The sequence below is a fragment of the Pipistrellus kuhlii genome, unplaced genomic scaffold (genome assembly GCF_014108245.1).
Source record: "Pipistrellus kuhlii isolate mPipKuh1 unplaced genomic scaffold, mPipKuh1.p scaffold_m20_p_11, whole genome shotgun sequence".
Taxonomy (NCBI): Eukaryota; Metazoa; Chordata; class Mammalia; order Chiroptera; family Vespertilionidae; genus Pipistrellus; species Pipistrellus kuhlii.
In genome coordinates, this window is record NW_023425416.1 from 50,962,002 (window position 1) to 50,974,799 (window position 12,798).

A 12,798-nucleotide genomic window follows, 5' to 3' on the forward strand; every position below is an offset into this window, starting at 1 on the left:
AGGAGGGTTGTCTTCTCGCTGTTGCAATCACATTCTCATTGTCCTCCCCGTGGGGACTCTTCAAACCCTGAATGGCAACCAAAGCACTTAAACTTGGCTGTGATGGTTGTGGTCTTCCTATTTCCCAGTTATTTTGTAATGTCAGGGCTTTTGTAATTTTGGTGGGTTTTAGAAAGCTTGGGAGAGGTATTTTATACAGCTTCTCTTTGAATTTGTCAGCGAATGGATTGGTCTGATTTTTCTCTTCCCATCCCTTCTTCTCTAAAGATTTATGATATTCAGACTGGCAACAAGCTGTTGACTCTGTTTAACCCAGATCTTGCCAACAACTACAAGAGGAACTGTGCCACCTTTAATCCTACAGATGATCTGGTCTTAAATGATGGCGTCCTCTGGGATGTCCGCTCTGCGCAGGCCATCCACAAGTTCGACAAGTTCAACATGAACATCAGTGGTGTTTTCCATCCGAATGGGCTGGAGGTCATCATTAACACCGAGATTGTATCCTTTGTACTGACCCGGTCTTACTTTCCCCTTCTCTCTCTGTGAGAGAGAGGAATTTACTTTTTGCCAATTCCTGTTGAAAGTGTCACCCAGTGCCCTGCTTTGGTTTGAGTGCTAGTGCCACTCCAAGGCACGCCCGTCCGTGGTGATTACCGAGGACTCCCACTAGCACTTCTGTGTTGTGGAAATTGACCAGATTCCTGCTTTTCGTTTTTCCAAGTATTGAAGTGACTTTTCTCTATCTTCAGAAGGATTTATTTTTGCTCTATAAAAGTCAGCTGCTAAGCGTAAGAGTAAAATGAAGTTCTGAGAGGAAGGCAACTCATGTAGCTTTCATGTATGTGAGGATACTGAAGGAGATTTTTTAGGGACATTGTTCTATGACATGCTTTTATTTTTATCCTGATCTCATTGACTTTTAAAACATTAATACCAGTAGGGGCGGGCAGGCGGGTGGTGGGGGGGAGCAATATTTCAGAATTCCCACCAGGTTGTTAGATAAGAAGTTATGTATAAAATAGTTTTTCTTAAAAAATTAAAAAAATAAACGTTTTCCTTGACCACTCCCCTCCCAGTGGGACCTTCGCACTTTCCATCTGTTACACACAGTTCCTGCTCTGGATCAGTGCCGAGTGGTGTTCAACCACACAGGGACAGTGATGTATGGAGGTAATACCCTTTTCCTGCCTTCCCTACTGTCTGTCTCCCTTCTCTCCCCCTCACTTAGATAGAAACTTCCTTTTTGGAAAGTGCTCTCAAATGTGAATTGGAAAGCATTTGAAAGTTCTTGCATAAAAGATAAAATGATATATAAATGATGACAAAAGAGAAGATGAGAGATACGTTGATGTAGGTAGGGTAAGAGGCCACTGGCTTGAAGATAAGTGAGTCTTGTATAGAAAGCGATTCCGTATGTGTCGTTGTGAATCAGGAAAAAGCTTTGCCTTGGTGTCCTGTGTGTTGTCCACCCTCCCCTGCTGCCGTTGTTGGGGGAGAGACGCGAGGTTAAGGGTCCTGTGTGCTGTTGCTGGGATTTGCAGGGACACCACGGTGAAGAGGGCTCTGGGTCTGACAGTGCTGCCCTCCCCGCCCCCCTCCTTCCCCCAGCTATGCTGCAGGCAGACGACGAAGACGACCTCATGGAGGAGAGGATGAAAAGCCCCTTTGGATCGTCCTTCCGAACCTTTAACGCAACTGACTACAAGCCCATAGGTCAGTGTGAAGGGACAGACCTTGTGCGATTTGTTACATTTTGATGATGTAATTTTCATTGAAAAGCTGAGAAGTTATGGAAATATTTGTGACCAATTGCCTTGAATTCCTTGAGAGGAAAAGCTGATTTTAAAGTCACAGCAATAGTCCAGTCCTGAGCCTTGTCACCTTGTTTTCCAGCAACCATCGACGTGAAGCGGAACATCTTTGACCTGTGCACAGACACCAAGGACTGCTACCTGGCTGTCATCGAGGTAACTGTGCTGCAGAAGCCTGCTCTTTGGTGGGGTGGTTAGGGTTTTGACCGATGTGAGACATGTTATAAAGTGGCTGCATTCCTGATGGGAGGTTACTGATAACCTCATTTGCTGGGGTTTGGGAGACCTGCAATGTAAGAAAAATAAGCAAATGCTGATATAAAACAGCGTGCAGAGTCCTGTCTCCTACTGTCTTGGACTCACATGTCACCCTTTTTTAGAGGTGCCTGCCCCTCTCACCAGAGCAAGTCGGGTTTGTTCCAAGGATGGTGGTCTCTCGTGTTTATACCCCTCACTAACCCAGCCTTCTCTTCTATTTTTTATTCCTTCTCTGTGTCCCAGGTATTTTCAGAATTTCAAGAATTTGGGGTGTTGGGGCCTTGGATAGCTGAGGGTCAGGGTGCACGGGTGCCAATCAGAGCCGAGGTGTGGGGTGGGGCAGGCCTTCTGAGGACTCACCGAGAACTGGGTGCCGTTTCAGAACCAAAGCAGCATGGATGCTCTCAACATGGACACGGTGTGCAGGCTGTACGAAGTGGGCAGGCAGCGCCTGGCGGAGGACGAGGACGAGGAGGAGGACCAGGTCAGTGTCTTCAGGGAGGCCATGCTCTGCTTTTCACGTCCGCGTTTCTAAAGAGCAGCCTTTGCTGCCTGTTGGCATATTCTGAGAGCCCGGCATGTGCTCTTGATCCCTGGAACTCACAAGGAAGTGGGTTTTATGGCAGAACCTGCTGGTCCTGTGCGTTCCACTCTGTGAGGCCAGTGTCCGGCTGCCTCATGCCAGTTCCATGCAGTGCCCTTTCAGACGGGAGAGCAGATAGAGCTGACAGGGAAGAGAAGACTTTGATGCTTTGGAGATGAAAGCTGTATGAAACGTGAGTGGATAGTGTGTCCCAGGGCTGGTCAGCTTTTCCTTTCTGGGGGGTTAGTTTATGGTCATGTGCCAGGCGCTTGCCTGCAGTGTCGTATCAGTTCCCAAGAGCTTTGGCAGGTCTTTCCTGTGCAACATCAGTGACCAGGGCTTCACTTTCTTGTTGCAGAGTTGGGTTCCTTTCGTTTTCTCCTTCTGCCGTGGTATTGCTTAGTTTTGGTACTTGTCTCTTTAAGGGCAGAGGTGCTCTGGGTGGGGAGGGGGACCACTGCAGGAAGAGGAAGCTTGCCTCCCTGTTTGCCAGTGCTCTCCTCCACCTGCCCCTGCTCTGGTAAAGGCTGCTCCCTGGCCACGGAGGCAGGAAGGAAAAGGCAGCGTCCTGGGCATGGACGGTGAGGGCCAGGCAGCAGGCTCCCGAGGCCCAGCCTGTGGAGAAGCCCGCAGCTTTCCGCGTGGAGACTGGTGTGGGTGTGGTGTGAGTGGGGCGAGTTAGCATTGCTTCTGTGTCTCACATTTCCTGCCTGCTGCCGCCGTGGCCCGTGGTCATTTCATAGGAAGGACGTCCATTTGAAAACTGATATCACCCTTAAGCCCTTGGTATTTTGATTTAGATATGTTTTAGTGGGATAGGGAGATAGAAACATCAGTGATGAGATAAAATCATTGATTGCCTCCTGCACCTCCCTACTGAGTATCCAGCCCACTATCCAGGCTTGTGCCCTGACTGGGAATTAACTGAACTGCGACCTCCTGGTTCTTAGGCTGACACTCAACCACTGAGGCACGCCGGCTGGACTAGACCAGTGGTTGGCAAACTGCAGCTTGCAAGCCATATGGGGCTCTCAAGTCGAAGTTTGCTGCTCTGTTGACTAATGAGTTTGCTGACCACTGTGTAAGGCATTATTACCCTTACCCAGAAGTTTTGACTTTAGGTTAAAGACATTGGTACATTATTAAAAAGGTTTTTTTTTTTTTTTTTTTTTTTTTTTTTTTTAATGTTTCTCCCTAAGGCAGTAGTTGGCAAACTCATTAGTCAACAGAGTGGCAAGCCGCGGCTCTCGAGCCGCAGTTCGCCGACCACTGGGCTAGGCCATGTCTACTGAAGCGAGTTTTCTTAATTCCGCTGACTCAATGCCCTCCTGCGTCACAGCGGTGCTTTGCTGCATTTACTATTCCAGCACATTCCTCCTGGCTTCTCCCCTTCCCTGAGCCTGCTGCACCTGGTCCTAAACCGGAGTCTTATTTCCATGTCCTTTGCTATGTAAAGTGTCCTCACCTGGCCGTGTGCAGGTCTCTGGTTCAGGCGTGCCTCACGTGCGCGGGATGCAGGCACCTGGAGCAGCGTCTCAGAATTTGCCTTCCCCTCAGCACAGTGCACTCAGCCTGACGGGCAGGTGCCACCCGATCAGGGCCTGGCACAGCTACGCTCTGGTTCTTAGGTTGCTAGGCTGCAGCCTTCAGGCACTTGGTAAGAGCGGAGATAAGCCAGCCCCTTGTCAAAGCCCCTACTATGCACTGGAATTTTGGCATTTGTGTTTTTAAAAGTCAATTAAATCCAACTTTGTTGGCTTTTAGGAAAATTACATTCTCAAAGATTAGTAATTGATAATAGTTCCTAGATTTTGAAAAGCCAATACTTTTCAACTAATTATAGTTAACCTTACATTTATATTAAAAAGCAAGGGGCTAATACTTTCTCCATCCATTTTGGAACCCGGGACCACTGCATGCTGTGCTTTCCGCGTGCTCCTGCGGCCAGGAGCATGGTGGGGTGTTTATGGGCCACGCTCCTGCTGCAAGGCTGGTCAGGGACACCTGAAAGGCTGCCGGTTTTTTTTTGTTTTTTAAAGTTTAAAATGTACGTGAGCTAGAGTTTTCAGTGAGAAGAGAAAAAACAAGTATTTACAACTCTGAGATGAACTTGTAGCTTTTAAGGACAGTTAACACCAGGACACATGTCAAAGGGAAGAAAAGCAGGAGTTTAAGTTTTACAAAATATGACATGTTGAAATATCAAGACCGTAGGCTTGGGCTTGAATTACATCTTTAGAAAAGTTATTCTGCTATTCTTTTTTAGATTCCCATCTGAAAGTATGAGAAGGTGTTTGTTTTTCTAAGGGACTGGTTGTATTTTTGAAGGGAATAGAGGCTAAAAGCTATTTAACTCCGAGGTAATCTTGTGCTTCCTGGCTCTTCATTGGGGGCACCTCACAATCCTGGGAACCTTTCTAAGCTCCACCCGGTGGGCTTCCTTTGGAGAGCCTGCCCTGTGGTCCTGAATGTGGGTTAGCACGTGTTTTGTCAGGTGATTCTGATGCTTACACCTGAGCACTCACCGACTTAAGTCACCTCAGTTAACAAGAAATTGGAATTCTACGTAGTTGGATTAGCTAGGTGGTCAGTCAGCAGTCATTGCTGTGACTGGGATGAGCAGCTTCTGGAAGGGCTGAGGCTGCAGAGCTGCAGTCTGGAAGTGGCAGAGGAGGGAGACTGGTGAGCTGGCTGATGGAGTAAGTGGGCTATATCTTATTATTGCAGGAAGTGGAATCTTTTTCCTACTTGCCAAGCTGTTGCTATTTGAGGAGGAGTTACAAGTAACTGTTAGTAACATTTACTTGGAAACACCTGTTGGTCTTGGTCAAAGCTAGCTAAGAGGCGCTGTGTCCTCTCTGCTTGAAGGAAAACAGTTTGGATACTAGTGCAAAACGGGATCTGTGGCTGAATGCAAGGGCAGACGGCTTCTCTAGCACAGAACACAGGCTGTGAGTGTTCGGACGGTGAACGTCTGCTTTGTTTGGCTCGGACCCCGGCTGCTTATGCAGCACTGGGACAGGGCTGTTCACGTCCTTCAGGAACGTGAGGGCTGAGGAGCTGTGCTCAGCAGCCGTGTTGTTTCGTTAGCTGGCCGCCTGATTTCACTTGGGGGTTATTAGCCAGGAGGCTCGCCCTCAGTGGCGGAGGCCTCTGTGAAGCGAGTTTTCGGTCTCTTTGGACAGGGCTGCATGGCCAGGAATGCCTTCGCGGAGTAAGTATCATCCTGGCCTGGTGTCTGGGGGCCGTGTACATGCCACATGCCGGTTGCTGCCTCATTGATGAGTCTGCTAACTGTGGTGACCCCTCTCTATTGGCAGTTCCCTCCTAACGGACCTACTGCTCTCTTACAGGAGGAGGAGGAGCAGGAGGAGGAAGATGATGATGAAGATGATGACGACACCGATGATCTTGATGACCTTGACACTGACCAACTGCTGGAGGCGGAGTTGGAGGAGGATGACAACAATGAGAACGCAGGGGAGGATGGGGACAATGACTTCTCTCCTTCTGACGAGGAGCTGGCTAACCTTCTGGAGGAGGGAGAGGACGGGGAGGATGAAGACTCCGATGCAGACGAGGAAGTGGAACTGATCCTGGGGGACAGTAAGTCCAGGACGACCATGGGGCTGCGCCTGGGCCTCCAGGGGAAGACGCCTCCCCTGTGCCGGCCCCGCCCAGTGTGGAAGCCACACCAGGAGTTCTCTGCTCCTGCCCTGTCTGTCCCACCCTCTGGCCCCTGAGGAAAAGCATCTAATGGTTTCCTATCTCTGACCCTCTGCTCTCCCATCAGACTCTGTAACCAAACCATTGTTCTCTCTCATCCTTACAATGGAGGCTGGCAAATGACTCTGTAAAGGCGGGACAGTAAATGTTTTACTTTGTGGCCACATGGTCTCTGCTGCAGCTTCTCAGCTCTTCTGTTGTGTGAACGCAGCCAGACGCGGGGTCAGGTCCTGGCTGTGAGGAGGGGAGCCTCCGAACAGAGGCCGAATGCGGTTCCTCCCCGGCCCCCCGCTTGCTCCTTCCCCGAGTAACAAGCCTCTTGGGGGCTTTTCTGTCTGCTTTTGCCTTAAAGACCAGGGGCACAGGTCTCTTGTGTTTTTTGTCCCCCCCCCCCCCCCCCATTCCAAGTTAGAAAAACTCCGTCTCCAGCACTTCCCGCTAGGAAGCCTCTGAAGTCGAACCGCCCTGACTGTGCTAAGGAGTCCTGAGGAACCAGGTGACGGTCCTCGGGGTCTGCCAGCCCCACAGCTCACAGTCTTTCCAGAGGACACGGTGGGCAGCATCTCTGAGGTGGCACTGCCTGCCTGATGGCATAATCCCTGCGACAGCCAGTCTTCCCACAGCCAGGGCGTCACACCCAACACAGCCAATAGCCACGTGGCCACTGCCACTGCCACGTCGTTCTGAAAGCTCCTTCCTCACTCCATGTCCACGCTGCCAGAGCGGGAGCCTGTGTGCTGCCCTTGAAGGGCGGATCCAGAACACTGACTTCCCTGTGTTGTGCTGGCCTGGGCCCAACAGACCAGTGCTTTACAGTAGATGCTTAGTGTTTGACAGCCAGGAGCAGGAGGAGAGCTGATGCTCTGGCCCTCAAGCTTGAAGGCAGCTGCCGAGGGAAGCCTTTCTCACGCCTCTGGGCTGGGCGGGAGTGCCGTCTGCTGTGGACCAGCTCCACTGTTTCCATGGAGGTTAAGTGACTCGGTGAAGGAAGCTTGCTTTGTCCCTAGCCCTGGTCAACGCCAGGGAAGAGGGACTAAGGGCCAGGGGACAGTATTGACAATCAGGGCAAGTTTTACCGAACCCTTTCTGTCCTCTGCAGTGACATGCAGGCCCCGGTTCCGTTTCCCTCCAAGGACAAGCGGCAGGTGGGCTAAGGGGCAGCAGGTGTGGTGCCTGCCATGGCCTCACCGAGTCTCCTTCACTGGAATACAAAGCCAGCGCTTTGTTTGCCTGTGTTTACCGCCTCCCCTGCCTTTCCTGTTAGTTAGGAACCCCTTTCCTAACCCCAGCCACCTGGAAAGCCTCAGGCCCGCCAGCTGCTCTAACTCGGTGGAAATGTGATGTGAAATGCCGTGATAGACGGCACTCAAGGACTCTCTAGCTTGGGCTCGAGCTGAGGGTGACGAGGTGGCACCTGCAGCGGGTGCGCCATCGCTCGGTTTCACACCACAGCTGCTCACTCGGCAGGGAACACTCTGGGCCCTTGTCTGCCGGCCATCCGCTCGCAAGGAGCTCAGAGCAGCTGCATGGTTTGGGGCTGTGGAGCCTTTTAGGATCTGAGAAGCCATCAAGCCTAGAAAGCCACACCCTGAGCCCCACCCACCCCTGCAGAGGCCTGGGCCCCAACCTGGTGCTGGATTCCCTACGCAGAACCCCAACTCCTGAACTGAGGTCTCTGTTCCAGTCAGTTCTGTGCGGCCCCCCTCTGCCCCCCACCCAAAGCCTCATGTCATAGAGCAGCAGGCTAAATGGTGCCAACAGGGTTCCCATCCGCACAGCCTCTGCCTTCGGAAAGGCCCCGACCAGGGTGTCTGAGCACGTGGAGGCGCTAAAAGGCCGAGGTGGGCAGAGGGGGTCCTGACCCTGAGCACGGAGCCCTGACGGTTCTGACCTGCACCTACACTCACGTGCTTCAGGGCTGGGCTGAGATCCTCCCCGGGCTTGGTCCCGGGCGGGGCCCAGGTGCCGGGAGTTGGTCCGGTGATGGTGGCTCACAGCGGGGGCACCTGGGATATGAACTTGGCTCTGGGGAGCAGGCTTGCCCTTTGCCGCTGCACTTCCTCCCCGAGTCCTGGCAGCAAGGAGGCCGACGCGCTGTGGCCAGCGTTGGTTCTGTGATCTGACTCGTGCTGTGCCTTCCGGCCAGGAGCACTGGTTTCTCAGCTTCTTCTCAGGACTTCCTTGAGTCACGGCCATGCTTTCCTTGGCTTTATTGATCCACTTCCGTTTCCGTCCTAAAGGAGAGTGTAGTGAATGAAGGTTTGGGAACTCGCTTCCTCAGCTTTTCCGAGTCCATTCTCTCAGTCGCTGGGCCCACCAGCCGGCCTCTCCTGTGGGAACCTCAGGGCCCGTGGGCAGTGGGGGCTGTAGGGCAGGGTCTGCCCACTCAGGGAGCCCCTGTTACAAACCATTTCACAGCTGTGAGTGATCACAATGGGCCTTAGGCCTTCCCCTTACCTTCTTCTCTCAGCAGATAACCAGAGTCAGGAGTGAGCTACTAGGCTTCTGGCTGAGGCCAGCCAGCCACAGGTGCCAGGCGGCTACCTCTGCAACAGCCTGCCCGCTGAGGGAGTCTGCTCCCCGCAGGCCATGTTGAGGAACTGCAGAGCACAGATCCCAGCTAGACAGTCTAATCTCTGCCTTGAGCTCTTGGGGAGGGGCTACGGCGTTAAGGAGAAATCTCCTTCTTGCTTGGGCTCAGGTCCTGGGCTGATAGGCCGTGCCCAGCCCTGAAGGACTCCAGAGGCCCAAGGGCTGTGGGGCTCCCTCTGCAGCTTTTCAAAGCATCATGGGTAGAAGCTTGCCAGGGGGTTTGCCTGGTCCTTAAGGGTCTGTAAGGCAGGATGAGCCGCTAGGACTCAGAGGACACCACAGGCAGGCCCTCTGGGGGGAGAGCAGGAGGTCCCAGGGGTGGCGTGGTGCCTTTTCCTCTCTCTGGAAAGGTAACTGGTTCCAGACACAAGTGTGTACATCTCAGGCGCTTCCTCCTGAGCTCCTGGAAGCCCATGGTGACCTGGCCTCTCCCTCTGCTTACCTTGCAGCCGACAGCTCGGACAACTCTGACCTGGAAGATGACATCATCTTATCTCTGAATGAGTGAGAAACAGCAGCACGTGGAAGAGTCTTAGCAGGCGAGAACCTAAGTCAAATGAATTCACACCACCTTCCCCCCTGCCTGCCTCCCTCCCTCCCAGGGCTGTGCTTAGGGAACGGCCTGGCCTGGAGAGTCCCCTGGGCCCCGAGGACCTGTCCAAAGCTAATAGCCACCAAGACACCTGTGGTCAGGCCCTCGTCTGTTCCTTCTCCTCGGATGGACATACCTTTCCTCAAGGGAGAAACATGTTTCTGGGGTCATTTCACAATATATTTTCTTTGTATAATGTTCTTTACTTAAAGAATAAGAAATAGTTTTTTATAAAACTTAAAAAGAAAAAAAAAAGCCCAGCGTTTATAATTGAAGGTATGAACTTGTATCCGCCAGGTCCTTGTCCCACTGCATTTTCTGCGGAAGAAAATGGCGTCTAAAGAACAATGTGGAGGCATTTTCACATTCGTATTTAAGTGAAAGGAAAATCGTGGTTTCTTAAACTGATGAGGATGAAGACTATTTTATTATAAATATAATATATGATTTTTAACCTGTTGTTGCCTCACAAGCTGTCAGGGGGACTTGCTCCCTGGGCCGGGAGGACGGTGGCTCCCGGCTCTGGCGGGCAGCAGGGCTGGATGCTGGCTCGTGGAGTCCAGGGAACTTGGGATAGGAGTTCACTCCCTCTAGTTTTCTTTGTCCTTGTTTTTCAAAATCTTTTTTTCTCTTTCCTTTCTCCCCAATGTGGAAATTACAAATCAAAGGCCTTTTTCTTTAATGTAAAGTGTATTTATTTAAAAAAATACAAAATAAACTACAAGCCTGTCTTTGCTACGGCCTTTCCCTGTCCTTTTACCAAAGCGGGTCTGTCCCTTTCCTTGCAGCTCTAGCCATGCGGGAGAGAAGCCGCCTTCCGAGAGGCAGTCGGCACGGTGGTAAGGACACCTCTGCCCAAAAAGCTTTCTGGGGAGAAAGGGCTCAGTCCCAGGTCTGCCCCGGCCCGGCCCGGCCTGCAGCTCCCCAGACTGTCTGCAGACGAGCCCCTGGCGCGGGGCTGCGGGAGGCGGCAGGCTCTGACCAGGAAGGCACTCTGAGCACAGGCCCCACGTGGGGCTGGACCGTGGGCCCCTGGACATGGGGAGGGATGAGGCAGAGCTAAGGGGCCGTAGCTCCCTGGGAGGCCAGGGGCAGCTGCGGGGCAGCGGGCTGGCAGCTACTCACAGGCTCTTGCAACCAGCCTTGGGGTGAACCGTGCCACCACCAAGGATAATGCCAGGTGCTTACCCCCCCCCCCCCCCCCCAATGAGAGACCCTGCTGCCTTCCTTCCTGTGAGTTTGCCCAGTAACAGCTCTTGGTTTCTGTCACGTAGGTACGTAGCTCAGAGAAGAGGGGACATTTGGTTTGAAGTAAACAAGCAAGACAGACAGCTAGACTCACCAGGGGCTGGTGAAGCCCGGCTGGGCTCGGAGCACCACAAGCTGTCACACACCGAAGCCCTGTGTCGCTCAGGTACCTCCTGGTCCTCTAGAGCAGAGGTCTCGGCTCCTAAGGTGCATCATGCCTCAGCTTAAAAAGGTCGCTAACACCTAACCAGTAGATAGATTGCTGGTGCTGAACGGATTAGAAGAAAACGGGTTAAAAGTAAAGAAATGGTAAAAGCACTCTTTCTACCAGTCATTATCCGAGCACCGTTTCCCTGACACTGGCAGCTCCTGGGAGCACCTGGGCTCGGGGGAGGGGCCTCGGCAGGAAAGCCAGATTCTGGTTGCCTTGACCACACACCCAAAGGGGAGCACCCTGAGAGACCACGGAAGCATCAGCCCTCGTGCTCAGGCCACCAGGGCGCAGGCGAGTTGCTCAGGAGCCCTCCTGTTGATTTTGCTTTCAAGCAACACGCCCGAGAGCAGCGTCTCCCCGCGGGCCTTGCCTAGTGCTGCCTCGGCCCCCCCGGCACCCTTGTGTGTTGAGTGGAAGGAAGTGGCTGAGAAGAGGGTGTGAGGGACGGGAGGGAGGTCACAACAGGCTGTGGCTCGTCACCAAAACTCAGGGGACCAGAGAACATGGACGTAGCCCCGAAGGGGGACAGGCGAGGCTGCAGTCTCCAGCCAGGTTTCCTGGCTTCTGTTCGGGGAGGGCCGGAGGCGGTGTTCTGGGTCCCAAGTGCCCACTCGTCAAGCACCCCGAGATGCCGCTCTGGCCTGTGGCCGGCAGAGACCTGCAGGAAGCCTGCCGGGGGGGCCAGCCCTCCCCTCTCCAGCACAACAAGCAAATAAACCGGCAGCCCACTTGGTGCGAATGTTTGTTACAAATGCACTCCTTCCCCTGGGCTGAGCACCAGCAGAAGCCCAGAGAGCAGCGTCCCCCCCCCCCCCCCCCCCCCGGCACCTCCCCCTTTTGTTTTAAATCTCAAGACACCTCCTTTTCTGCCTTTGTGGGCAGGCGTCCCCAGGCCCTCACGGCTGTCCCCCAAAACCACCTAGCACTGCCGAGAGCCAGCTGGGGTCGCGCTAGACCTGCAAGCAAGGCCTGGCCACTAGGGCTCGTTTCTCTCACTGGAGCTTCCTTCTCCCTCATCCTGACAATGACCCTTTGGACATCCAGCCACATGAGCATCCCATGGGTGTGGGTCTTTCTCCAGTGCCAGTGGCTGGAGGACGCGGCTTCCTTTGCCAGCACCGGCCACATGTCTTACCAAAGATGCGTGATGACATTTAATGCTGCAAGTGTTCCCCCTCCCAGCTCAAGCGCCTCCACACCCCTCCGGCCTGGCACCCCAGGCTGCCCTTCCCCCCCAGGAGCCCGGGTCTCCACCACCTCAGTATCCTGGCAAGAGGCCTAGGCACACTCACCTTGCACCTGGGAAAGTTAGGCCACAGCATCTTCCTCACCTGCCGCCTCCACGGCAGCATCACAAACATCTTCAACGTCCCCCACCAAGCTCTAGGACTCGGCACATGACCATCAGTTCTGAGCAACCTCAGGGAGCGCTGGAATTCACAAGTTCATAAGCAAGCACAGCGGCCTCCCACCCTCCTCCAGCACGGGCCTCTAGTGTCCCTGGGAGTCTGACAGCTCCGTGTCCAACTGGGTGTCCCCGGGTGGCTGCACCAAGGCCAGAGGGAGGCGGAGAGAGAGGGAGTCCGCACGGTCTGTAGCACCAAGACCCCTGGGCAGCACATCGGATCCCACAGCTGCCAGACCACCTGCTTCCAAAAGGCCTGGCGACGGGAGCTGTCCAGCAGCCACAGCTCAAACCGATGGGCACCAGCTGTTTAGGCCGAACCACCCAAACCAACAACCACCGCAGCTGCTCCCCATGGACCCGAGG

At 53.6% G+C, this 12,798-nt stretch overlaps 1 protein-coding gene across 3 annotated transcripts in view; it reads left to right on the forward strand.

Moving 5' to 3' along the window:
• Positions 1-10,302, forward strand: part of DCAF1 (DDB1 and CUL4 associated factor 1) — a 47,542-nt gene extending 37,240 nt beyond the window's left edge. For 2 of the 3 annotated variants that reach the window (XM_045579543.1, XM_045579544.1), the window contains 6 exons: positions 268-501; positions 1,080-1,173; positions 1,612-1,716; positions 1,897-1,970; positions 2,455-2,556; positions 6,009-6,561. In XM_045579543.1, the coding sequence (XP_045435499.1) occupies positions 268-501; positions 1,080-1,173; positions 1,612-1,716; positions 1,897-1,970; positions 2,455-2,556; positions 6,009-6,398 (999 nt within the window). In that variant the 3' untranslated portion in view covers positions 6,399-6,561. Of the gene's footprint in view, positions 1-267; positions 502-1,079; positions 1,174-1,611; positions 1,717-1,896; positions 1,971-2,454; positions 2,557-6,008; positions 6,562-9,422 lie in introns of those variants that run through there. The other variant, XM_036432182.2, reaches the window with a different exon arrangement.
• The last annotated feature ends 2,496 nt before the right edge of the window (positions 10,303-12,798 follow it).